The sequence below is a fragment of the Camarhynchus parvulus genome, chromosome 3, assembly GCF_901933205.1.
Source record: "Camarhynchus parvulus chromosome 3, STF_HiC, whole genome shotgun sequence".
Classification (NCBI taxonomy): Eukaryota; Metazoa; Chordata; class Aves; order Passeriformes; family Thraupidae; genus Camarhynchus; species Camarhynchus parvulus.
Window position 1 is genome coordinate 95,031,137 of NC_044573.1, and position 27,980 is coordinate 95,059,116.

Consider the following 27,980-nt stretch of genomic DNA (forward strand, 5'->3'; position numbering starts at 1 on the left):
GCCCACACATACACACGTCACGTAAAAAAGAAAAATTACCATTGCAGTGTCTGTGCTTTTATTTCTACAGCATCTTTGATACCAAAGTGCTGCCCAAAATACTTACACAGAAAAGCAACAGGGATTTTCTAAATGCAGTACTATTTTGATAGTTTAAAAATAGGCTTCTATCTTTAGAAAGAATATTGAATTTTGTCTTTTATAACTTCGTGATTCGTTGTTATGACAGACTTAATCAATCTGATGAGTCCTTGTTCAGTGTTCTGGCAAATATAATCAGCCCTGGAGTGTTTTCTTACTCCCCAAAGGCACATTGTTTCTGTGTTTATTTCATTCTGATGTTTTATCTGGAAAACATATTTCTTTTTCTTGAAGTGTACTGTTCTGAAACATACATTGAAAGCCATGTGTTTAATTTACCAAGTATGAAATGATCTTTTTATTTAGGAAGTCAAAGGAGAAGGTTATTGAACAAAAAGTCTAGTAAGATAATGGGTGCAGAAGTCATAGAGAGAAAAGGGAAAGGATTGATCTTGTAAGAATCACAGGGCAAATTTAAAGACAGTTTGTAGTAATAAAAAAGACTGCTAGAGACTCCAAGACAAGTCCTATGCCTCGTTTCCAAAAATTTTCTACAAAATGTACACTTGTATTAAAGCAATATCAAGATCTACTTTCCACAACTCATTTCTTGCTTCTGAATCTTCATTTTGTGTTCTTTAATGTCACTTGTCTGCCAGATTATTCTAGGGCCTTTGAAGTGCAGAAAGATGGTCTATTTTCAGGCTTTACTCCCATGCATAGTTCCAGCATGCACTGCAAGTCTTTAGGGGTGGTATTTGTCTCCTAAAAATATGGAGCTTGTAACAGAGTACTATAAAATAATGAATAAAATAGCAGAGATATTCAAGACTAAAAAAATAAATAATTCATCATATATGTAATGTCGAGACTACTAAAGAGGACCATTTAACAAGCAAGCACTGCATTTTTTTTTAAATTTAAATTCCAGTACCTGCTTCTTTGAAGGCAGGTGTAAGTGCATGGAGCAGCAGAGCTGACCATTTCTCTTCCTCAGCAAGTGTAGAACAGAGCCTGTGGTACAGACTGGGGTGTACCTTTCCTATTGCAGGAAAGGCAAGGAAAAGCTATGCTGTGTGGTAGCAACTGCTGCTTCATACCAGTAGCTTTAGTACATTGCTACACCTGGCTCAGTTCTTGGATGTTGTGCACAAGGGGTCTTTATTAATCAGATCAGGTGCAGGAATGACCTGGAACACGCACAGTATTGAAAGAAGGCATTCTACATAACACATGAATACTTTGTGTGTCAGAGTAATTTAGACTCAGAGCTCTGTTTAAATGTTGTAACACTGCACATTTAATAACAGTCTAGTGCTAGCCAGAGCATAATTACTTGCTCTCTAAAGCACAATTTGTAATAAGCAATGTTGTCCTTACAACTCTGATGACTGAGATCATCTCTGAATCTTCAGTTGAAGCGACACACCCAAGGTTAGCCATTATCTCCATGTATTCATACTATCACAGTCTGATAGGAATTGTCTTTAATATTCATGCATACAGCATTCATGTCCATGACAGCCCTTTAATGCCTGATAAGACTTCTAGTATTGTGTTTACAAGGCAGTAAAAAGGGTTAGCCTTAGCAGGAGGCCCTTAATAAGTGAACAACAGTTAAGGTTAAAATAAAATGGTAGCATATTTTAAGTAATGTCAATTAATTTATAGTTCTAACAAACCTTAGATCTTTTTAAACTATAAAAGATCTTAAATTCTGGTAATCATGCAGCTATGTCATCCTTTTGACATACTATTCCATAGAATTCCTAATCAGAATGCTGAAATAGACAGCTGAACCCCTTCAACTCACTCAGGGGAGACTATGATGATAGTATGACTTTTAACCAATGGAAAAATGCAAACCAAATATTTGTTTATATCACATCTGATGGAAAGGTATTGTTGTGCAGGTGTCTTCCTCTGCTATTTCCATGGGAGGTGGTTTTTAGTTTGATTACACTTAGATGTTAATAAACATTTAATTTTGTTTCTAGTTTGGGGCTGTTTTCCATCTCTCAAGACCAGCAGTAAATATGGTTTTCCTGTGTCCCTGATGATTCTGAAGTCCTGACAGTCAAAAACACTGCAAGCAATTCACAACTTCCTCTGGTTCTGGCTGAATTTCACTACCTGAGCCTCAGATAACCAAACAGCAAATTTCTCTGGGTGTCATTCCAGTACTGAAATTTATCCATGTCAGTATTATACAAGTTCCTTATATTTTTGGTGACTTTTTCACTTTGCATTTCAACAGTTAAAGACAAGACTTCATGTCCTTTGAGCTGCAGCCTTCAGAGACATGACAGACTAACTAAGCTCTTTAGGTGGCTCTCTTAATTTCAGGGTGAGTTGCATGACATTGACAGTGTAATTAAAACTACAATTCTGAGCTTTTTCATATTTTCTTTTCTAGTACACATTTCCACAAGCAACTTGTATTTTATGAAAGGAAAGAATAATAATTTCCTGTGCTTTTTTTTTTTTACTGAAGATTTAACTCACCAATTGCATCACCTCTCTTCTGCACCTCACAATAATGTAACCAGGTAGATTTGTCAACACATGTAAGTCGGTTTTCTTATACTTTCCTGTGATGTAGCTGTAGTCAGAGACAGCATTTTCTGGATAAAATGGGTCTAATCCAATACAGGTAGACCCAGATCTGGTTTTGATCAAGTCATTCCACATCTAGCAGCTTTATTTCCCCATTAATATGATGGACTTAATGTACTGGTCTCCTTTTAATGTGATACCAGATTTACAGAGGTGAAGTGCTGCTAAATAACATTTTATCATCAAGTCCTGCATCCCTGGAGCTTGGATTAAGGTAAAGGTGTTTGCCTGGTGTTCATTTGTCTTTCTGAAATATCTATCTGCTTTGCATTTATTTTTAGAAGATGGCATGGATTTTGAGGTTCGAGGAAACACTTCCTGCTCTTGAAAGCAGCTGCCTCACTTTGTTGACCCTTTACAGCCTTAAGATGTCTTAGCTACAGGAGAATTTCTGACATGACTCATCCTGGAATCGAAGCTCCCAGGAATATACATCAGCACAGCAGAATTGGGAAGTAAGCAGGTTTTCCCACTTCTGACTCTATTTCTGGCTGAGGTTGAATACCCCATGTGTCTTAGATTTCATATCTCTTAAGCTGAAGGCACTCCTTAGACATTCTTGTGCCTGAGAAAACCAGGGTGAAGACTGAAGAGCCTGCAGACCTGGTCTCCAGCTGAGAGGTGCCCAGTGGGTGGGTACCAGTTGGGCTTGAAATTGCATGCATTGGGTGCTCTATGTGCTTTGCTTTAGCTGTGCTGCTTATACAGGTACAGCCTTCTGGTTTAGTCCTAAAGCTGCCATTTTTTATCTGTGGTCAAAACAAAAGAGTACTATTTTCTGCTATGGAAAAGCTCCTTTCTAGTAAACTAAAATTAGAGCGTAAATATTTCTACAGTATTTTGTTATTACAAATGTGGGTGAAGGAAAACATTTAAAAATACTTCGGATGAAATCTACATGGTTGGCAACATTTGAAGCTGTGTTATTATTGGATGATTGCTGTGAGGAGTCCTACTCTTTTCCTTTAAATTTTCAAAGATAAACTACATCCACACATAAAATTTGTTGAAATTGTACTTGTAGCATAGATGCTATGAAAAAAATACTGTTATTGCAAAAGCAAATAATTTGATAGTAAATTTAAATGAAGAAGAAATGGGATTTCTCCTCCTCCAAATAACCCGATTTTAATGTCAATGAAACCTTGACAAAAAAAAAAATCTCCTGGAAGGGTAAAAGCTATTGAGTATTACAGAAAAGAACCACTTGAAAGTGGCCAAAAGAGCCTAAGGTGACACACAAGCACTGACAACATTGCCCCTTCTGAGTTTTATTCTGGTCACACACAGATGTACTTGCTCTGGGCAAGGTGTGTAGGATCTGACAAAGTGTGCACATGCTGTAGGCAGCCCAAATGTGACAAACATGGTTTAATGTGTTAAAATCTGGGGGTTAGCTGATTTTTTCGAGAGGTCACTTGCCCAAGGACAGTACGTGTTTGTTGTTCACCTCAGTCTAAACAAGAGATGCAGCTTCTTGGTCTCCTCCCCTGTTTCTCTCACCCTCTGTGGCCTTTAGTGGAGCCCAGTTATGTACCTTTTTCTGACATAAGCCCCTATGCTGTATGAAATAGGCTGCAGATGTTGACTGGCAGGGAGTCTGAGAAGCAGACTCACAAACAGACTGACCTTCACCTGGCTGAAGAGCATTATCTCAAATTTTCTTTAGATGTGTCTGGTTCAGCAAATTGTTGTTGATGTTAGGTGTGCCGGGGTGCTTGTGTTCATCAATGATTCTCTTCAGCTATTTCAGCCTGCACTGTCTTGTATCTGCAATGAAAATAATCATTTCTTCTTACTGTGAGGGTTTAGGTGAATAATTTCTCTAAAATTCTCCTATATCTCTTTCATCTTTGAGGGACATGTTGATGTAACAATGAATACACACAAAGAGTGTCAGCAGCCTGGAGAGCAGAGTGGGACTTCAGCTCTTTGTCTTTGCTCTGGTGCTTTTTCAGGCTACACACAGTGTCCACAGTTCTCTGCCTTTAAAAATGTCTCAGATTACCATCCAAGAGTATTAATATCTGTACACTTTGGGGTAACATATGCAAATGTATCATGTTTGAGTTGATTCTTACTCAAGAAGTAAGGGGTATGCGCACAAGAATATTTCCAAAGAATTTTAAAATTACTATTGTCCTCTGCAGATCCTAATTCCTTACGCCGTGCAGTAGCTGGCATTCCTCACCATCAGCCAACTACAATAAATTGATTCACATACACGAACTTCATCCAAGTCTTGTTTTTCCAGTTCTTAAAAACACTTCAGCCACAACTGATGTGGTTTAGTTCATATGACTCAACCTCTAAGCACTGTTGATCACAGAGAACATTGATTACCTAGTATTAGGCTCCATGTATTTTCCAAATTCTTCCCATAGTTTACTGATGATGCAAAGGAAGTATTCTGTGCCAGTTCTGTGGCCATTGCAGAACAGCAACACAAGTAGTAGAGCAAACACCATGAGAAGAAGCTGCACAAGCCTGAACTGGATAAGAAGAGTAAGAAATATGGGCTATAGTTGGCCAGGAATTGGTTTTTAATGACAGGGGTACAGCAAATTGTGCATACCTGAGGAGAAACCAAGAATGACACAGTCCTCCATCCTCTTGTTTTGGTACATGCAGTTAGAAGGCAGGATACAGATCACAGAAATGAGATACTGATTGTATTAGAATTTCAGGTGAAAATAAGAGTCATAAAATTGAATAGGCAAAGGCAAGGATTCACTTCTGAGTGTAAATTTTGAAAACAGAACTAAGCAAAACACTGATATACTCAGAGAGATTTCTCCACTGAGAAATATAACTGCATCTGGCAGCATTTCAAGTTTTTTTCTCCCACTACTCAACGAGCATAAAGATGTTGTTATTACAAATGAGAAATACCCAACATGCCTTCTTGTGGCTTCAACTGAATATCTGAAATGAGGAAAAAATACATCTTTATTCACACTGGATTCAGTCTCACATACAATAAAATCACTAGAAAAGTACAGGTCTGTACAGGTCTCTACTATCTTAAATTTCCTCTCTAAATTACTTTCTTTAATTATTTTTATCTTTTTGTTGACTCTCTTTTCCCACTTAGAAACTCTACAGGTCCTCTTGACTTAATTACAGCATTAAAACAACCACTAGAAAGAGTTTCAAAGGAGCAGCTGATCAAATGATCCTTAAATGATTCCCAAAGTTAATTTAAGCCTATTGTCTAGTCTTGTCTCTAGACAATTTATTTTGTGTACAAGACATAGCACTGCTCAAGAACACAGGGTCTGAAAGAGAATTGTTTTGGAAAACTACATAGACTTAAAAGCTTAACTGTCAGACCATGGTAAGAGATAACAGTAAATTGAAATAAAAAATTGTCCCACTGATTTTCCACAAAGTCTTTTATGAGAGGACTTCTACCAAAGCACTTGGTGATACCTTTGTCAGATGAAGGATGCTGGCCTAGCTGGATTTTGGCCGTAGTTCTAGCAGACACAATCAGTTCTTTTACAGTTCAGTGTATTATCCCTCTTTATTAACCACAAAAATAGGCTTTTGCTAAACAACTTTTCAGAAGTGGAGAAGAAACATTAGTATTTACTTTTTAAACCAGTCTTGATCTGTCTGTAACTTTTTCAAGTTTTCAAAATTCTTTAGAATATTTATAAACTCCAGAAGAAACTGGAGCTGTATTAGCTGTGCTTTTACTACAAGAAACACTTTATTATCATTGTTATTTATGAAGTTTTGATGCATTGTGAAACAGTTTCATAAAGTGCCAACCTCCCACACACGGATGAAATTGGCAAATGATTCTGTATTAAGGGGGTGTGTGTACATATATATATCTGTGTGAATAAAGATATGCAAATGTATGTAGATATTAATGTTTTAGAAACAGTTACAATTTTAATTTTCAGCCCTGCGTGGGAGGCAGTTTCCTTCCATGGAGAGGAACAACACACATCTATTGAGCAGAGAGGAGAACCCCACGATTAGCACCCAGCAAGAAATGCTGAGAGTCCAGCCTGCTGCCTCTATGGTGTCTGACAGGACAATGGGAGCTTAGCAGTCTGCAGAGCCCACGTGCCCTGAGGGGACAAAGCTGGGATGCTGTTAAGCAGGCCTGTGGGTTATCCTGCATCTGCATGGGGCAGCAGCAAAGCAGGGTCACCCACACACTCTGCAGCTGCTGTGGTTTGCCCAGCCTGCAGCCAAGGAAATTAGGGAAAAGAGCTGAAAGTACCGGAGTGAGGTAATGGGAAAGGATGAATTTGTGATTGGATGCAGCATAGAGGGTGTGTGAGAGGGGTCTGTGACAGCCACATGCTGGGTGACACTGTCCATTCCTTACTGTCCACAGGGAACTCAGCTGACTGCCTTTCCACAGAACCTGCTCTTCCCTGTGCCACCAGGGAAGCACTGCAGTGTTCCCTGGACTAGGGAAAAGCCCTGCATGCCAATCAGTGCCAACAAATTACCAAGGAATCAGTGGTCAGTCTCCAGCACGCTGAACCCTTCCTAGAATCTACAGTAAATCCAGGTCTCTTGTCCTTGAGTTTAGAAAAGCAGAATATTCATGCTAAAACTGCTTCTGAGGAGGCAACTTCCTTGGAGACAGCCTAACTTTTAAAAAACAAAACTAAAAATGGGCAAGACACAGGCTTAAGGCAATGTTTGTTGTGTGTCCAGAACACTATGACATCCAATCTACTCCTGAAGTTTTATAAATATGTGTCTGGCTGTTGAAGTAATGCAGATAGAAAGGGTTCTGCAGACTACAAAGTGAAATTTGGGCTGTTATTCCCAAATTAGGCTGGATGAGAATTTCCTACAGATGAGGCAGCTCAAAATGTTAGAGAGATTTCTTGCCAAATTTCTGATCCTCACCTTAAAATTTCTCTCCCAGCAATCACAAGATGATGAAGCAAGCTTCATAATACATTAGTTTTCTCCTAAAGGCCAGAAGGAATTGTTCTTTCCTTTGCCCAGAGATAACAAACCCACACCATGTTTCCCAGTGTCACTGTGGTCTAAAGTAAAGCCAGCACCATCAAAAATCCTGCCCTGCCATCAGTCCTGTTTCAACATAATCTGAAAGGACATAACCATTTTTTTGTTACCATAAACTGAAAGAAAAAACATACTCACTTCTGTGATGGGAAAAAAATCTTGAAATCATGTCAAAGCAGAAATGGAAGAACACAAAAAAGAGCTAAGAACTGAATTTTCTATCATGGTATAAAATAAATGAATAAGTTTCCCATTTTCTGCTGATGACCAGACATGAAAGGTACGCAGCAGCATTGCAGGTCAGGGACATTCTTAGTGAGGGACAAGTATTTGCTTACCTCCACAAGCTGCCAATTCAAGGGTCCAAAACATTTTGGGTTAAAGGAGGTACATAAGGAGGAACTTGCTGATGGACATGCTGAGGGGCTTCCTTGGTCAGCTGGGGTTTTGTGAAATGCAGGAATGCCAGCCAGACCAGCACTGCAGGACTTGCTGCAACAAGGAAAAGGCTATAATAAATGATCAGTTAGATGTTACAGTGACCTTGACATACAAGGATGGAAGGAAAGATTCCAGAAACAGAGACCAGGATTCAGGTTCAGCCCAGGCCTGGTGCAGTTCATGTGGAGAAGCCTACTCCTGCCTCTCCTCCCCTCCCCTCTATAACACAGCACACTACTGGTCACCTCATTCTCCAGCCATCCTTATTTCAATAATATGGCAAAATGAAAATACTTCTTTCCTTGCATACCTGTGCTGTTTTGCTTTCTGGCTTCCTTTGAAGAACCACAGTAGCTGCAGAAATCCTGCACTAAGCATTGTTTTTCCCCCTCACACAGGGTTTGTGGAGCCCAGCAGGCCTCTGTGATACACCCAGTATTATCCACAGTTCTCTACAGTTTTATAGGAAGGACCATCTGGTGGTCAGCTGCCCAAATGCACATTTGCTGCCTCCTGCACCTGTTCAGTGTCATTCAGCCTCTCTCTGACAGTTGCTCTCCCATCAGAGGTCTTCCTGAGCGAGGGGATTAGAGGACGCAGCACATCTCCTGAAACAGCAGCAAGTACAGACACCTTTTTGAGATTTCTGTTCTTAAGGGGGAATAAATCCAATTTTCTCTTCAAAATGGAGATGACAATAGGACCAGAAGGTAACCACTTGGCTCTCTGAGCCCTTTTACTTAAATCTCTTTGCCATTTCAGAGATGGTTGTGATGCCTGCAGTCATTCACAAGTGAGCTTACAATGTACCTACCAGTCAGATGTGTACTACTTTAGCATGGTATATCTCTGTGCAAACTAAGACTTGAAACCATAAAAGCTTGTTTAGGGAATGTCATGACATACCAGAATGTCCTGACTGGACAGACTGGACCACAGGCATGTGCTCTGAAAAAAGCTGAATAATGTAACCTGACAGCTCAGTGACCTTCACAGAGGAGACCTTGAAATGAGTTTGGGTTTAAACTCCTGAAAGTATAAAGCTTTCAGGAAGACTGATGCTACTTCTTATAGACATACTTCACCCTCTTTGCATCTTTGACTTCTTACAAAAGCTAGATTTTGTCAGAATAATGAACTTAAATTTGAAACTAGAGTCAAATGCCACTGGAGAAATTCCAGTTATTTTTCTTGACTGTAGCTAAGATCTTCACATACAAAAATCCCCCATATTAGCACAAGATCTCCTTCAAAGAAAGGAAACATAAGGAGAAACCTGTAATTTGTGATTAATGTTATGATGTGCCCTGTTATTACTACAGAGAAACAAAGGGTACAAGCTATCAAAAAAAACGCTTCAAGGATGGCAAAAAGTAAAAGTGAAATTAAATAATATGCAATTTAAAAATAAGAGAGCCATAGCTGTCATTATCAGGCTGAAAAAAAAGCCAGGAGAATGAAACAATATGTCTGCTAGACTAAACAGCTACTGCAGACTTGTCTCAAGGAAATCATCTGGGAAAAATCTGTCTCAAGATCACACATACACACTGCAGAACTTGTAAGTGAAAACTCTGGCGTAAAATGTAAACCAAAAGCAGGATACTCCCTGAGCTAAGCAACACTTGCTTGTCTGTCTTTTAAGACATGGTGAAATTTTCCCCAGCTTTCAAATGATAGCTGGAAACACATCATCCTTTGTTCTTTAGCCTCTCACAAGGAAGTCACACAGACTAAAGGTTTGCTGAGCAAATATATGACTTCTTCCTAGTCTGCCAGTTTTATTTGATGCTAAGTCCCTCTCAGCAGCATGTCACATAAGATTGCTTAGTTGTTAGCCTGACACACTTCACCCTTATTAGGAAAAACATCCCACTGATTTGTAGGTTTGAGATACTTGTTGCCACCTGAGTGTAAGTTTATTGAGTGTTACCCTCCTGGCTGTATCATGCTGTAGGCATTTGCTTGGGAGGTGGATAGGCAGAAGGAATTTAAAGAACTAGCTTCAGCCTTTTCCCCCTCATTTAAGACAATGTAACTCCCTTTTACAAGGTGTCTAAGAGCTGGCCCTGGACACCCCCTTCCCTGCCACCAGTGTTTGGGAAGGGTGCAGGCAGCAAAAGCACTGCAGGTCCTGTTGCCTCACTGCAGCCCTCCCCCTCTGAGGAAATGAGTAGTTCACACTCATGTTCAGGGACACCCTGGCTTCCCTTGTCACCACCAGGGCACTGACACATCTTGCTTAGGACAGCTGTTCAGGCAGCCTTTAAAGTCAGTAGGGAGGATGCCCTTAAAACACCCCCATTCTCCACCTGTAATGACAAACTCCCCCTATACTGAGAAAAGACTACCTTTTAGAGCCATCTCCCTGAACCACAACTAGGAAGGAAGCACAGATGGCTACATAAGTCACTGAAGTTTAAACAATCAGTTAGGAGAGTATAAGTTATAGTTCAATATCTGGCTTCTAGAATTAACCTGACTACCACTGCATAGCTCACCTGACTTTTGTCAGGGGCTCACATTTGAGAATTACAGCTGTGTTTGATAGGCCATGGGTGTCAGCTTTAATATAAATTAATGTATTAGGTAAGGACCTTAAAAAGCTTCTTTGAACACTCTCACCCTGAAAATGGCAACATTAAGATATGTGATTTTTTTAAAGTCACAAGGCTGTAGCTGACTGAGAGATTTAATGCCTGGAGAATGCATGTCAAAGACTTTCCCACTGCAAGCTCTTTAATTGGCACTTCTGATGCTATTTGAGGAGGAAAAATCCATTCTCACAGCAAAAAAATGCAGAGAGATGCTGAGTATTTCTGAAGAAAATACATATGGTCAAAGTCATTCAGCAGCTTGGTTTCCAAAGGATGGGAGGCCAATATCTGCACTGCCCCTACACTTCAAAAGTCAGTAATTCCAACCTATTCTGAAAAGGTATCAAGGAGAGACTTAAATTAAGTGGCTGCAAAAGAGGTCCAAATAATTCCTCTCGGGGGAAATGATGGGCAGAAAGATGCCCCTGGCCTAGTGGAGATAATGTCAATCAACACAGGAACATGGAGAAAGATGCTCAATCTGCAGGGGGTGTCAGACATTCATAGGAAACAGGACTTTGCTAGTTCCGCCCCTCAGAGCACTCATTTTAAATAGAGCTCTTTTCTCAGGGTTTGCCATTTTGTAACTAAGATTCAGCTTCTACTGGGACACCCTTTCTGCAAAAAAAGTGTTTTAGAAGATTACACATGACAACCCCTAAACAAGCAGCAGTTTTGGAGCTGGAAGAGGGAGCACAGCCATACCCACATTAGCATGTAGCCTGCACATCTCAGCTGGTCTGATATGAAACACTGACCACCAGCTAAGCAAAGGTATTTTATATTGCATTTTACAAAAGCAAGGAAGTGCCCACTAATGAGCATGGTTCTGATCTCCATCAGCACATGGAAACACATTTCAAACTATTTTCTTATGTTCTGATATATTTGATACCATATTATACCTTGATACTCACAAACAATTACAAAAACACAGAACTACCAAAACTGCTTCTCTCAGAAATGAATGCAGTTTTCCTCCTCTTCCTGACATTTCAGAACAGGATGGTGTGGTGCTTTTTCAATAAGAATACCAAAATAAGGGTCATAAAAAGGCATTTAATTTATCTGTCACTACAGACCACTGGAATTTGTCACCATTTATTGCAGTCAACTAAAAATGCAGTAAAGATTTATAACAGCATTCTGTGGTGCTTTACAAACATATGCTACCACCACAGGTAATTTTACTGTGATTCTATTATGTATCCTGTGTTTCAATTTACTACAATCAACACTGAAATACATACTTTCTAAACAAGGCAATATATAGCAAATATTTTCTTTAACTGTAAATTGAAACCATGTATTTTGAAATAAAATAATTATGGTACAATTCCTTCAAACAATAAAGGCTTCATAATTTTAATAATGTACCAAATCTATGTATCTATGTATCTATGCCAAGTAGCAGAAACAGGTTTAAAAGAGAAAACCTACTGCAGAAACACAACATACGGATTTTTATTAAAGAAAAGGAAACAGCAGCAAGCATCCTGCAGTACTGCAAGAATGTGCTTACACACACAGAACAATTTTCTTTTGTCTCACAGAAAGTTAACAGCAAATGTTAGGATTCAGCCCCTGCTGCTCTTCACTGTTTATACTAACAAAAAGAGCTAAAAAAAAATCCATCAGTATTTATGATAAAACCATATCTATGGCTGATCTAATAGCTAATGCCCCAAGCCATTTTCTTACCCTAATGCTAAATTCCAGTGAATTGCTAATAGTAATTATCTGGGAAGAGCAGGAAGACAGCTCCAAAAAAGTGCTGAAGTGCTGCTTTCCTAACTGCTGGCACTGCAAGAAAACAAAGAGAAATGATTGTTTATACCCTACAATATCATTGTATCATTTATTACACTCAATCCCTGATCACTTTTGACAGGTACAAGAGATTTTGCAGCGCCATAGGATTTTGTGCTTAACTGTTACTGGAGCCCAGGGCTCCTCTTTTTGGTAAATGCCAGATTGCCAGACAATGTAAGAGGGCCCCCTTGGCATTCACTCTTTGACTCTTACATATTATTTTGCTTAAATGTTCAGTTTCCTATGTCTTATTGACACAAGTTAAGCAAATATTTGGTTATTGGCATCAGCCTGGGAGGTGGTAAAAAAGGCTTGAAGTTGCTCAAGACTGAAGGGGTATCCTCTATTTCCCATGCACCAACTCCTTATCAGCTATTTATAACACGGGTTAAAAACAGCCTTTTTATTTTAGGAAAAAAATTCAATGAAAGGGCTGTCAAGCTTAAAACAGACTGCCCAGGGAAGTGGTTGAGTCACCATCCCTGGAGGTATTTAAAAGATGTGTAGATGTGGCACTCAAGAACATGATTTAGTGGCAGACTTGGCAGTGGTTGGACTTGATGATCTTACAGGTCTATTTCAACCTAAATTATTCTGTGATTCTGTTTTTTGAAGGAAACCAAAATCCCTGCCTTTATGAGACACTCTGTCCTACTGCTACAGCTGCTAGTGCTCTCAAAATTATCTTTAAAATCCAAGTATGTCATGGATACTGGCATGGAGTGTTTGGACCTGCCCGAGCTCTGACAGGAAGGGCTGCCTGCCTGTGGCTCTGACAGCAGCAGTCATCACCTGCATGAAAGAAGGTGACCTGGGTCAGCCCTTAATCACAAAGCTGAGGGAGACCAAAGATAAGCAAGTGAAATGTAAGGAAAATGATGGAAAGGTAAGACCAGTTCCTCATATGCTAAATCAAAACTGTAAGTCTGCATCCAGGGAGGAAGGTACCTGCAGTCAGCACTGAGTAATTAGATTTGAAAATCAGGAATGCCAAGAAGTGCAATTAGGTAAATATTCGTGGAGTGTGTGCTGGGAAGGGTAAAACCTGGTATGAGAAGATAATGAAGTAATGCAACAATCCATGAAGAAGATTTAGAATTAAAAAATAAAATAACTGCAATATTTCACCGCGTCTTTGTGAATTAAGATGTTAAGCCTATAAATAACGATGCAGAAAAGGCAGAAGCTTCCAACTAAAATTTCCACTTCCTGTTTGAAAAGGTGGTGTATTGTGTGACAAAGTATTTTCCAACACACCAGCAACTGAAAAGGCAAAACACTACTAGAAATAATTAACAAATTAAAGACAGCTGACCGAGCCTATCTTTAGGTAACTGAAAATGTCAACAGATTTTGAAAAGATCTGTCACTATACAGAGCGAAACCAGAATGAATCAGATACAAATACAAGCCAATTTTCCAATATCTAAGCCATGTTGCAGAATTTAAAGGTTCAAAATCTAATTACCACTAATTAACACCTTCTATGAGAAACAGGCTTTCGTTAATCTCATTTTTCTTGTCAGTGAGGTATTTGGTTGATAAACGTATAACTGAATAGGTTCAGTATTTTTGTAGAGAAACATCACAGTGAGACAAACATCCAAGCTCACAACTAGAGCAAGACTGTGTCTCTAACACACACACTGGATACACAAACTGTCAGATTTCAACAAGGAGCTCCTCCACTGGCTGCCAGTCAAGTGAGCTTGAGGGGAGGTTTAATGCTCAAGTTAAGTTAAACCATGCAAAGGCAAAGCTGGGCAAAGCCCACACCCTTCTCTTATTCTGTGACTAGAGAAGATCCATTTGTTCAGGCTATCAAAAAGAACTTACACAGAAATGTTCACATTTCAATAATGACAACTTACTCTCATTAGTAAGTAACCACACAAGTGGTAGATTTGCATGCTACTATTACTCTACTACAATACTTACAACTAGGCAAATTCTTGAATCAAGAACCGAGCTCAGTGTGACTGAAAGATATTTAGTTTGATGCCAGGCAACTTCATTTAAAGACCTGCAATATTAGATCACCGAATGGAATTTGTCCCCTTTGACCATAAGGTTTCAGACAATAATGCTGTATTTTTCCAAAGCAGCATTTAGCCCATGTGCAAAAGGGCACCTCCACTTACAAAAGAAAAGATAATGTAAGTAGCATGAAGAAGACAGGTGATAAAGGACAGTGTTGTAGAATTCCAAACAGAGCACCTCTACACTACTTGCAATCAAGAGCTAACCCTCTCCAAAATTTAAGTCTCCATTTCCATTGTGCTACTTACTGCCCTCAATCAGAGACAAGACTGTCCCTTCCCTACAAACAGGAAAAAAACCCCAACCCACTGAACAGGGACAGAGGGAAGGTTCTTGAGTAAAGGGGGTTTTACCAGGGAACCACTGTGTGAAATCAGTGACTTACTGATCTCAGAGTTGGTTCTACCTTTGATGAATGGTGTTCAGGTTCATGAAATGCAAAGTCCTTTCAACACTTTTACACCGCCACATAAATCTTTACATTCATGAAGAAATATAAGCCTTTATACACCTCAATAAGCTCCTGACTACCAATTTCACACCACTATACTTGCATTTATACTTGCACAGTGTAAATAGTATTAAAGATCAGGCAGACATTGAGCCACTAACAGCTCCATAATCCGAGCTGCAGCACTGTGTTTAATTACATTGCATTACTAAGAAAATTCATCACATGACAGAATGTGGTGGCACAACAGAAACAATAAGCTCCACGACAAATCCAGGTGAGATTTTTTCTGTACATTATATGTTTTAGCAACTAGAAATATTTTATTAGCAATACAGACATTTCAATATTAGAAATCTATACAACGTCCTTTTCTTTCCCAGTCTCCAAAACGTGTAGGTTCAGGGCCTCTGGGTCCACCCCTCTCTTTTGTAGTAGGATTGATTCCATCAGGGAATTCTAAAATAACAGGGAAAGTCCATTAAAATTTCTATAATGTTGACAAATATAAAGATGCTATCATTTATGATGTTTTCCTTTTAGTTTCATTTTCAAAGACAAAATCAATTCTTTTTTGTTTTGAAAGGCAACCTTGAACTAAATAATTCCCAGAGCCCTACAAAATGAATTTCAGTTTTTTTGACTGCAATATATATGACCATATATATTATTTATATATATACATATATATAAAAATACAGATATAATATTATATTATTTATTATGCAAATAAAGAAGCAACCAAATGTCCAGAGGCGTTAAAGGATCACAGCTTCTTAAGTCAGAACTTGCATCATTTGGGTATGCTGTACTTATGTTCATATAATCTAAAACCCCAGGTATCATTTGCTGTTTACCTCTCTAATTTTAAGTACTCTGTTTTAATTTTAGCTTGAATTTATTCAAGATTCTGTTAGTCTTGTACTTAAAACATCCAGGTTGGATGGCTGAGCCATCCAACCTAACCTTGAACACTTCCAGGAACGGGGCATCCACAGGTTCACTGGGCAGCCTGTTCTAATGCTTCACCACCCTCAGAGTAAAGAGTTTCTTCCTAACATGTATTGCAAGTCTGCCTTCCTTCAGTTTAGAACCATTGCCCCTTGTCCTGTCACTATCTGCTTGTATGCAAACTCCTTCCCTGCATTTTATAAACCCCCTTAAGGTACTGAGCCCCCTTTAGACATCAGAAGCCCACAATTATATCTTCCCAAAGCCTTCTCCAGGCTGAGCAACCCCAGCTCCGTCAGTCTGTCCTGGCAGGAGAGGTGCTCTAGCCCTTTGATCATCTTTATGTCCCTTCTCTGGACCCTTCAAACAGGTCCATGCCTTTCTTGTGCTGAGGACTCCACAGCTGGATGCAGCACTCCAGGTAGGGTCTCATGAGAACAGAGAACAATCACCCCCCCTTGACTCGCTGGCCCCACTGCTTTTGATGCAGTTCAGGATTTGGTTTTCTGGCCTGCAATGACACACTGCCAGACCATGTCCAGCTTTTGATCCAACCCCCTACCCTGCTACAAAAGAGAAGCACACTGTCAGCTTGAGCTACTTTCTTAAACACCACAGAGCCTTCTGTACCTCAGCCAACATTCTTACACTACTCAGTGCACCTTTACTCAGGGCCATCTCCTAAGAATAGTTAACTCAGGCCATCAAGCCACGAAGTACTTGTGGCACAGCACCCTCCTAGGCTGACTCTCATCCTGCACTAGACTGTGGGGTTCCCAGAAACTCACAGTACCCCACATGCCCCTTGCCACACTGATTCTCCAGAGCTTCCCACATACACACCTAACTTGGGAATCCCTCACTCATATCCCTAACTCAGCCCGGGTGGGCAACACAGGTAAGGAGGTGCAGGGCTGAAAATATAACAGGAAGACTAAACAGAAATTCTAGAGATCAGACAAAAAGAAAAGTGATGGAGGAAACTCATACAGCTACAGGCAACACAGAATGATACATACCGGGATACCTGTTTCATAACTGATGCTAACCAGGAAAGGAAACATCAGTATCTGAGCACCTCTGGCAGTACAAGCAGTGCAAATGCACCTGATATTATTTTGTACATGTTATCATCCCAATATCAAAGCACTAGTCGTGCTGGCAGTGGATGCTGATGCTCAAAAGATTTCTCCACTGATAGCTACAGCAGTAGGAATTCTAAATCCAGCTTCAATTCTTAGGTTTTTTTGTAATGATATAACAGGCAGTTTGCAAACTATTGCTAGTGTTACATGTAAAAAATACAGGTGCAACTAGAGAGACCTTGAGTCTTGCTCCAAACCTGGAACACCTAAGCAGATAACAAAAGATAATGATTATGCATGCTTTAAATGAAGCAGTAATGGCACTGATTTTCCTGGGAATAAAAAGACGAGGATTAAACAGCTGCTTATACTCCAACTGTGAGTTAGTTCTTAAGCGAGCCACAATCTGAAATTGCATGGAAATGATTCTATAATACGAGAATAATACAACAATATGACAAAGTTGTGGAGAAATTTGTGAAAGGAGAAGGAGCTTTGCACCATGATGCAGCTTTCCCAATGGCTGTGGTGGCCTCAGGGTAATACCCTCTGGAGCTGGCGACCGGTTTTTAGCTCTGCTGCACAAACTAAAATGGCACTACACAGTGCCATTTTAGCCTGTATGAAAAGAGGGGACTTCTGTGAAAGACTGTCTGAGGATTTTGGACGTGAAATTAAGGATTCTAAGGTGGAAGAACACAATCAGTTTCTTAAATGAATGTAAGGAATAATTAGTCTTTATGCTGCTATCATTCAGCTCTGGTGGCCTTACGGAATTAAAGAAGGGGCACATCCTCACGGACCAAACTATGCACGGCACTGGCTTGCCTGGATGTTGAATTTAGAGTCCCTGACAAATGTGACAGCTACACCATCTTTTAATTTTCTGGAGGTGAGTGGCAATGCTCTCATGAGACAGTATTACATCCAGTTCTGGAAAATTACTTTATCCAAGGCTACATCCCAAGAATTGAAGCAGTTACCAGCACTGTACAGAAGGGCACATTAATGTGTTTGAAGGATTTCATGAAGTACTGTCTACAGATGAAGGAAATTCTGCTTCCAGTGGGCACTCTGCTGCCTTCCTTTTGGAGACTATATATCGGTCTGTATTTCTTTTCCTCAGGATGTTAGTGCTTTCAGACTTGGCTTCCTGTTTACATGGTAAGGCAGAATATATTCTGTATATAGAAGAACGAGAAGAAAATATTTCATCAAATTGTTAATGCTTAATTCATGAAGATGTTGGGCAGAAGAAACTTGTGTTTCATTTGCTGCAAATAGTTAGAAGTTATTCTTTGCATTGCCTTTTTGAAAATTTTTGTATCATAAATACTTGTTTAAAAAAAAACCCAAACCCCACCCAGAGTACTGTGTTCAGTTGTGGAGTTCCCAACACAAAAAAGGGGTGGAACTCTTGGAACAAGTCCAGAGGAGGCCACTAAGACAAACACAGGACTGGTGCACCTCTCCTATTAAGACAGACTGAGAGAACTGGGGTTCTTCAGCCTGCAGAAAAGAAGGCTCTGGGAAGACCTTTTAGAAGCCTTCCCATACCTGAAGAGGGCCTTTAAAAAAGCTGGAGAGGGACTTTTAACAAGGTGATGTAGTGACACAACAAGGGAGATTGGCTTTAAAATAAAAGAGGGTAGGTTTAGATTAGCTATTAGGAAGAAATTCTTTACTGTGAGGATGGTGAGGCACTGCAACAAGTTGTTCAGAGAGGCTGTGGATGCCCCACCCCTGGAAATGTGCAAGGCCAGGCTGGACTGGGCTTTGAGCAGCCTGTTCCAATGGAAGGTACCCCTGCAAAAGGCAGGGCTGGTACTAAGTCAGGATACCCAGGCAAATTTGCTTATCTTCAAGAGCAGAGGAAGGTTCTCCGTGTGACTTGCTACAATGTTTGACCACGGTTGTTCTGAAGGTCCTTCTCCCCTGGTGCACCATTTGCTGCAACTCATGCCCACTGCCCTGCCTCCCTGGTTTGTTTTTCAGAGCAGTAAGCAGTAAGCTTAGAAAATTATTCTAAAGAGTGCTGAATGTCTGTCACCTTCTTAAACTGACATCAGCACAACATCTCACACTCTTGCCTTTAAAACACAGCTTCCAATTTTGTAAAACATTACTTACTTTCCAGGGGTTCCTTCTCCATACTGGACTCCTCTGGTTCATCAAACCTCCCCACTGGTAACTTTGGTTTCTTTAGCGGCTGCTTAGCAGGTTGAGATCTTCCTCCTGGCTTAGTGCTGGAGCTGCTTCGTGAGTGCCAAAGAAGTGATGACTCTATCAAGCAAATGGACATGCAGCATAAATGTGGGAGTTTAACAGTGAGTAATGCTGTGACTGTCCAGAACACCTCTGAGAAAAAACTACTTCAGGGATGAGGGAGAGGAAGGCAGGAAAACAAACTCTAAAAATTATTTAACATTCAACTCATGAACACCTAAGAAATCAGCACAGTAATTATTTTTGGCCCTAGAAACAGATGTAGGCAAAATTGTGTTAGTTGTGTAACTCAGTTCACATTAACAGTGTATTTTAAACTGCTTGAACTTATCTTTGCTGTTACTTTCTTGTATTTTAGACTCTTAAACAGCAATTATGCTAGCATAGACCAGTACAGTCTGTTTTCCATGAGAAATCCTAACCTCCCCCAAGAAACCTGCTGATTTCCATATCTTGGCTCATTTCCAGCAGCTTTTTAGTCAGAAAAAGCTTCTGCTTTCCCAAAGGAAAGTTTAAAAAAATAAAACGTTCCCTTAGTAACAGGTTTTCCAGAATGTCGGCAGAAGATAGCTGGGTTTCCCTTAGGATGGTAAAATAATTCAGCTGGTAGTCAAAAGAAGGAAAAACTTTGAGCATGTTTAAGTTCAATTATGTAACTGCATGCAAATGCTTTCATTAAAAGCATTAACTTTTTTTCCTTTAAGTCCTACTAATAGTTTGGTTTAAAAAGCCAAATGTAAATGTCCACAGTGAGCATAAACTATCCACTAAAAATACTTTGGCTGTGGACAGGTGCCTAAAGCAGTTCTAACATTTCTTAAGAAGCAAGATTTAAACACAAATCCTCCCTGTACCAGCTGGGTGCAAAGTACCTGAAAGAATTATTCTTTTACTTTGCTAAGGAGATTGAATCAGGAAGCCTTCTCGAGCACTGTCAATTTGACTCACCTTAATATACAGCAGCTAACAACTCACTTGTATTCCCAGAATTCGCATATTCATTCATTTTAAAATACCACATCTTTAATATCAAACCCTACAGCCACACAAACTGTATTATACCTGCCAACTGCTGCCAATGCCCCAAAGGAGTAAAGCATGGTGTAACAAATTATCAACAGTAAAGGATCCAATCTGTTGCAAACATTGGGTCTTTCTACTCCTGCCAAGCTTCTTGTCATTCTTCAGTAAGCTAGAAAGAAAAGCTAGCAAGAAAATTCAATTATAGCTGGTATTCTAGTCCAAATTAAAATAAAAAACAGATTAAGGTACTGGTATGAAATTTATTATCTTGGTCACTAGAGAAGAGGCAAAACCCATTTTCCTTGATAGATTTACTTGATATTCTTGACCAAAATACACTCTTCTCGACAGAGAGGTGACAAAAGTTCAACATTAAACATCTCTGAAAAAGATGAGATGAACTATCAATATTAGTAAACCACATTGTACAAACTGATCTTTGATTCCCTTCTCTTTTACACAGTGTCACAATGCCCTACCATTTGTTAATTATATAACTGAACTTGAAAATCCCAATTCTTCAAAGTTGCTGCGCTGCAATATTCCATCTTTTGAAGTGGCCCACACCATGTGATTTATCCTAACAAAGCCATCCATGCAGTGGGATTTGGGCACACATCGGGATGCTCAGAGGATTAGAGCATTAGCCACATCTTGCTAGGAACCTAACAGCCAAATGGAGCACAAACATCTAACAAAAATTTTTAACAGCTCTTGCATTAACATACAGTGTACTGGTTTGTTTTAGTGTATTGTATCAACAGCAGGCCAGAACCGCAGCTTTTGATGAGAGGGAAGCACCCAACAAAGAGCCCAAGCTAAAGCCTGCGGGACAGGCTCTGTTACTGAAGTCTGCCTTACTTCTCTAGAAACAAACCACCTGCATTTCCTCAGGTGAAGGGAACGGAGCAGTAACCTCCAGGTCCACAGCACGTTTCCTCCAGCTATTCTCCAAACCTTACACTCCTTTTTAACATTTTACTGCTGTTAAGAAGTACGAAGCAACGACAGGGGAAAAAACCCTCCGTAATAACACACTTGCCCGATAGCAGCAGGTTTACAGTACAGGCGAGAATATTAATATCGAAAGGGCGAGGGGGAAGGCAGGGAAGGGGTTAAGAGCAGGAAAACTGTGGGGCCACGGAAGGTGTGGGAAAAGCTGCGACAGCCCCCGGCCCCCCGGGCCGAGGAGGCGGGCCGTGCCACACTCCTCACCCGCCGCCATCTTGGGCGCTCTCCAGCCCCCACAGCGCCGGCAGCCCCGGGCGGCGCCCGCCCCGTCCCCTGGCTCGTCAGTTCCTGCGGGAGGAAGGGCAAGGGAGCCGGGCAGCCCCTCCGCGGCACAACCGAGGCCCTCCCGCCCTCCGCCTGCCTCTTACTCGCTGCCCCGGGAGCGCCGCGCAGCAGCCGCAGAGCCATGGCCGGGACGGAGCCGTGCGGGGCGGGCAGCGCTGCCGCGCGCAGGCGCCCAAGGGGGCGGCGGCGGCGGCTCGTGCCCGCGGCAGGCGGCGAACGCGGCGCCGAGCGCTGCTCTAGCGGCCTCACGACCCCCCGGTGGCCTGCGCTGCTCCCCGGCTCCGGCAGAGGCGAACGGCGCCTGGGGAGCCACGGTCCCGGTGAAGGCAGCTACGGGCTCATGGAGATGGTTGAGACACACGCTGTAACTCTGCTCCATGTTTGGCTAGGGGTGGAGAGAAAAGACGTCTTCTTTCTTCAATGCAGTGAAGAGTTTAGCGCTGCAAGAACCCGTTTTCCCCTCAATCTGTAGTGTAGTCCAGCTAGGGTTTTTTTTGTTTTGTTGTTTTTTTTTTAATAATAAAAAATTGTACATTGTTCAATAACACACAAAGGCTGCCACGGACATGAAGGAACTTTGGCTAACACCATAGTGATGTACAGACAGTGTTCATGCTTTCAGACAGCATCGTTCCAGTTTCCGAGTTTAAGCAGCGAAGTTGCTTTTAAGGCTCAGTATAAACCTAACCCTGGGATAAGTAACACCTGAGTTCACGGAGTGGCTCTCCATGATTAAGTACATAATCAAGTACAGTTAATGTTTTGAATATGCCAACTTTTGCTTTTTGTCACTAAACTTCTCCAGCTGACAGTGTTCTTAGATAAAACAGAATTCACTGTCCACACATACCAACCCGAAGATGATAACTTGGAAATCTGAATCTAAAATAGCATTTTTATTCACATCTGAAAGCTTTAAGAAAGTAAATCTTGGTAAATTAAAGAGCAGCAGCACTTTCTGGAGTTTATTGGAGCTACATCTGGCAATGCCTACACACTGAAAGTAATTAAATTTAACTGACTGCCTTACGAGTGACATTTTCTCTATCAGCCTTTTATAACATGGTTAATTAGACATTAAAGACTGAAAATAATGGAAACCCTTTCCTTTATTCTAACAGCAAGATGCTGGGCCTCTAGATCAGAGAGATAAAGATGAATGCAGAAAAAAATGCTCTGCCTGAAAGCAGCAAGGAGAAAACCTAAACAAATCTTGTCAAAGTTCAAGAGAACTTATTATTTATGTCTTCAGTACAATAAAAACATGAAATCCTTCCCTTAAAAAAAACTTACCAACCTGTCTGCAGACACCAAGTAATAATAAGCTCTGCTCCTAAACCGCTTAACACATGCCATGAGAAATCATACATGTATGCATACATCATACGTACAAGCACACATGTTGAATTTCAAATTATAAGAATGAAATAGCAGTGAAAGACTATTGAGGTACTGTTTATCCACCTAACAATTACCTGTTTTCGAAACATATTTCTCATCTTTATTGTACTGCTGTAAAAATTCACTTGTAACTCCTGAATTATTCATTTCTAGATCTTTTGGCTAAGGAGGTAATAAATCTTAACATTGGTAAAAACAACTGCAGCATACACCACAGGAATTTTCTACTTTGTGATTAAATGGACTGTTTTCTTGTTTTCCTTCCTCTGTTCACTGATCATTTATCTCTTGCACTGCAGCTTCCTTTGCAGGATGACAGAAACAATATTGTATTTAGCTTTGCTGTTTAAAAAGTGGGGAATGAAAGACTTACAGCTAGCACAAAGTTTGCAGCAGGTCAGTTCGGATGAGCCAGATGTACTGGTCTTGGAGACTACCTGGAAAGCACCACAAGCAGCACTGTCCTGGGCAGCAGGTGTACTGATACTGCCTGAATGCCCCCTCTGCCTCTGAGACCATGTCAAGAACCTTGGTTATCTGAACACCACACCTGGTCAGGGCTAAGCAAATAAAACCAGCTTGGAATCAAGGTTGTTCCATGGTTACAGAGTAAGTTTTCCATCAATGTCAAATCTCTTGGCTCTGCTGCAAATCCTGGTGATTTCCAGTATAATATGAACTCTTTTTCCAAAGTAGTAGCAATGCCTAGATTTACAGTAACAGAAAGTTTAGTTTGTATCAAAGATTCAAACACAACCCAAGGAATTAATTTCTATGCAGGACATGAAAACAGAGGTTCAGACACTATGTCATTTTATGCAGTGATCTCCTCATTACATTACTGAGAGCTTTCTGAAGTAACAGTACCAGCTTACTGCCTTCAGGGAATAAGAGAGTGACAGTTAAAGGAATGTTAAGACCTCAGTTCTTACCTTTCATTCTGTAAGCAGCATAATTCTCTTTGAAGCAACTGTGGGATACCTCCATGAAGGAGAGGTCACTATCTCTAAAGGAAGATGAAACCCTCTTTCAAACAGAAGAGCGGTGAGATGGTGAGTAGCAGCACTTTGGAGCTTCTGCTGCATCAGATGACACTGACTTATATTGACTTATATATACACAGATCTGTATTTAGGTCTAGGAAAGAGAAGGCAGAAAACTGCAGGAGTAGGGGGGAAATGCCAGGCAACACATACATAGCTGTCCAAAATATCCCAGCCTGCATGTGTTGTTCAGGGAGTAACTGCAAGTGACCATACATTCTGTGAGTGAATGTGAACCTCCTAAGCTTCAAGGACATGTTGGGGTCATCACGCCTCTCACTACGGTCAGATGGCACATTCCTTTGGGACTTTGGCATGTCAAACAGCCCTCACAAAAGCTACAGTACTGAGAGGGCTACCACACCACATATGGAGTAGGCAATAAAACTTAAGGAAGAGAGAATGAATGCCCTGTTCCTTGTGATACTTACACGCAAATACCACACAATGTCCTGCACCATCCATCTTCCTCAAAGAACAAACCTAATTCAAATTGCTTTAAATAGATAGGACCTACTGTTATGTTACCACCCCCCCCCAAAAAAAAAGAAAACAAAAAGAAAAAAGTGGATATTTCTGTCATGATACTTTTGCTTTCCTGATCACAAAAGCATGCTTTACATGTTCTGATTTCCAGAGACAGAAAGCAAGACAGACATTTTTCAATAGTGACAGAACCATTTAAATACTTTTTTCCTAAGAACAGTTTAAAGTCTTAATTGTGAATCAAGGAATATTTTGTAACTTCAGCTCCCTTCAACAGCTATTCAAAGTTGAGCCAGTAGCCAAATCCAATAATAATGTTAAATAAAAGACAGTTAAGATACAAGAACATAATTTAAACATTTAGAGCTTAATAGCAACCTCATAATACAAAATTAAAAACGAAAATAGGCATTTTTATAGGGAGAATGTATTAAAGATACCTTTGTGTCATAAGGATTTGCCTAACACAAAACTAATAAAATACTCTGCAGTGTATACAGTGCTGAACTGTAGATGCTCAGATACTCATTTCAGCATCTTGTAAGTTATAGGGAATCCCCCTATATATTACAAAGACTATTATACAACATTCCATATCAAATGCAAAATCATTTAATCTATTATAGAAATTTCATCTATATATAATCACTTCAACTATTATTGCTATATTAATTTCAAAAGTACAAAATTATTATTTATATACAAAAAGCCTCCCCAGAATTCTGGTAATTAGCAGAACATTTCAGTTTCTTTAATTGCTTTCATTAGAGTAATTTGTTCATTTTATTAACACCAGATGCAATAACACAATGCTAAAAATAAACATGCATTATACAACAAATTTATATTTTTCAAAAAATGTTCATTACAATTAGTGTACAATTAGTGAATGCACATATAACTCTTTTTCCCCACCTTTAGTGAACTATTGTTTGAATCAGAGAAAAGGGAAGGAAGAAGAAGCCAAACAATGCTATTCAGCACCAGTAGAAAGTTGGATCTTTAACATTCCTGTATATTAAAAACATTTTATCTGTGTCACTAAACAGGTAAAGTTTACAATAGTCTCACATTTGAAGATGTATTGATTTATATTTACAATACTTTATAGTCAATAAAACATTTTAATATTTAAAAATTGTTTAAATTCATAAAAGTATTGCAGAAATTTATAACATTTACTTATTTTAAGTATATACAAGGAAGTCCATGTAAAATTGTCCATGTTCATCTGAAGAACTGACAGAGTAAGGAACCATCTTAATACAGTTTGCAAAAGCCCAATTATTTGAAGGCAGCTATCATTGAACATTCAAATATCCTTAGTTGCCATTTGCTTCTGAAAACAAAAGTTCCAGTCTTAAAATTTGAGTATGTAAACTAACATGTTTTTGAGATCAGCAGAAAATGTATTCCCACAGGCATAATATATTTAACAACGACAGTAATGATTTTGTAGAAAACTGTTAAGCTGTAGCAGATATAGTAATTTTCAAATATTCAGTATTTTAGCAGCTCATTGTGTTTCCAGTTAAACTTCCTACAGTGCTAAAATACGACAAGTGAACACGTAAGACATTGTTAGAATTTTAAAATCCAATTTATTTTTGGCATCTAAAGCCTCTTGTAAAATATAGCCAAGTAACATTGACTTCTGTTGTTGGAAAGCCAATAACCGACCAAACAAAAGTACACACTGTGCTTTAATCTCCAAATAATTAGGTACCCAAAATTAAGAAAAAGGAATAGAAAAGTAAAAAGAACAAAATAAAAAAATATTGCACAGTCACATTACCTAGAAAGTAAAGTTGATGTTAAAAAGCCCTAACTGTGGATGATATAAATTATCTTCCATATAAAAAGTATAAATATCTCTTAAAATACAGCTGTAGCTATACTTTAACACCACACATTATCTGAATTCATTTTTTAATGAGGTAATAACCAAGTCTCTGACAATGCTTTTCTCTACTGAAAATATTTTAGGGCAGCAACAAGAAAGAATTTTTCTAAAAATATTTCTGAATCAAGAACAGCAATGTGTGCAGCTCTCCCTATGAGAGAATCTGCTGTATTGGGTAATGCATTAATTACATTATAACGAACCAAATTACATTCCTTGTTTTGAAGAACTGGCAGAAGCAGGTTCTGGATCATTTCAGCATAAATTGGTCCTGTAGAGGAAAAGAAAAGTTGTACTGTGTGAATTGCTAGAAACAAACACAATTCTTTGACCTTGAACTCAAAATGAACACATTTCAGAGTAAGAGAAGTAATGAAATGTGTTAGGCTGTGGTTCTGTTAAGATAGAATATAAAGAAAATTTAATTTCCTCTAGAAATGTTGGAAAAATAATTTGAAGCTATGCATTTTAGTATTTGTACATTTATAGTGAGAATGTACTTAACAGTATTAATTTATTATATTACATAAAAGTTATTTGTCAATATATAATACTAGAATGCAATTGTGCTAAGATATCTCAACAGTAAGTACAACAACTGACCCTAACTGATTATGGAAAAATTACCTTTTCTTCAGTGCTATTTTTAAGCCACAGCTAAATACAGCCCAGGGCTTGATGCTACAATTTGATATCCTCAAGAATCAAAATTATTTGTCCTCCCTGTTCATGAAATAGTACATCAAGGGCTGTGTCTATCTCACCTAACTTTCAGCGAAGTCAGTGAGCTAGAAACCTGTCTCATCTCCATCTGCATGTAACAGAACAGAACAGATACAGAAAGCAAGTCAGCCTCCATGTGGATTTTCTCCCTCTACTGCTACTACAAAGTAAGTCCAAAGTTTCTAACTACATAATAGAGGTGCCTCAGTTAAGCAGGCAAAATTAAATGGGAGGAGACTGATATGTGTGAGGTTTTAACCTGACTGGTTTGTTTATTTTGCAGGATATTTATTACCTGATTGTTTATCCTTTAAAGCCGTTTTACACATCTCAATGCGAGCAGAGTGATAAGGAACATAACGATCCTGCAGAGATCCTACTAACACAATGTTTTTGAAGTAATGAAGACCTACAAGAGAAAAGGTATCACTTATTGCAAATCCTCTGATCTATTGTTACTGAATAATTAAACATTTTACAATTGATATTTGGCACTAATTTATTACAGGATCTTGCACAAAAAGGAAGAAAAACCAATTACGACAGGTAGAGCTACAAAATAATGAGTTGTTTGGTACCAGCCTTTCCTCTGTACATATTTAATAGACATGGCCATGGCCCAGTTGTAGAGTTTCCCATTAAACTGAGTATGGTTCAAACCTTCATCTTGTTTCTTAGGAATACAGTGGTTGGTTTCTGGCTATACAGAAGAGAGTAAAGACTCCACATGGCTTAAAGACACCTAAAGATGGATGGTGCCTTGTCTTCACTGATGTTTCAGACAACAGCTGCATTAGA

At 39.5% G+C, this 27,980-nt stretch overlaps 2 protein-coding genes across 6 annotated transcripts in view; both read right to left on the bottom strand.

Annotated features, from left to right (window-relative positions):
* Positions 1-11,828: 11,828 nt before the first annotated feature.
* On the bottom strand, positions 11,829-24,541 carry SDHAF4 (succinate dehydrogenase complex assembly factor 4). 2 transcript variants are annotated; one of them, XM_030946210.1, is made up of 3 exons: positions 23,960-24,541; positions 19,212-19,364; positions 11,829-15,504 (listed from the first exon to the last, which is right to left on the bottom strand). In XM_030946210.1, the coding sequence occupies exons 1-3, from the start codon at positions 24,012-24,014 to the stop codon at positions 15,395-15,397; spliced, it is 318 nt and encodes a 105-aa protein (XP_030802070.1). In that variant the 5' UTR covers positions 24,015-24,541; the 3' UTR covers positions 11,829-15,394. The 2 variants fall into 2 exon arrangements, with proteins under 2 accessions (XP_030802070.1, XP_030802071.1); XM_030946211.1 differs by lacking the exon at positions 23,960-24,541 and adding an exon at positions 21,710-21,789.
* Positions 24,542-26,132: 1,591 nt separating this feature from the next.
* The window catches only part of FAM135A (family with sequence similarity 135 member A), a 79,451-nt gene continuing 77,603 nt past the window's right edge, over positions 26,133-27,980 (bottom strand). For 3 of the 4 annotated variants that reach the window (XM_030944273.1, XM_030944272.1, XM_030944271.1), the window contains 2 exons: positions 27,478-27,591; positions 26,525-26,730 (listed from right to left, as the gene is read on the bottom strand). In XM_030944273.1, the coding sequence (XP_030800133.1) occupies positions 26,525-26,730; positions 27,478-27,591 (320 nt within the window). Of the gene's footprint in view, positions 26,731-27,477; positions 27,592-27,980 lie in introns of all 4 variants that reach the window. The other variant, XM_030944269.1, reaches the window with a different exon arrangement.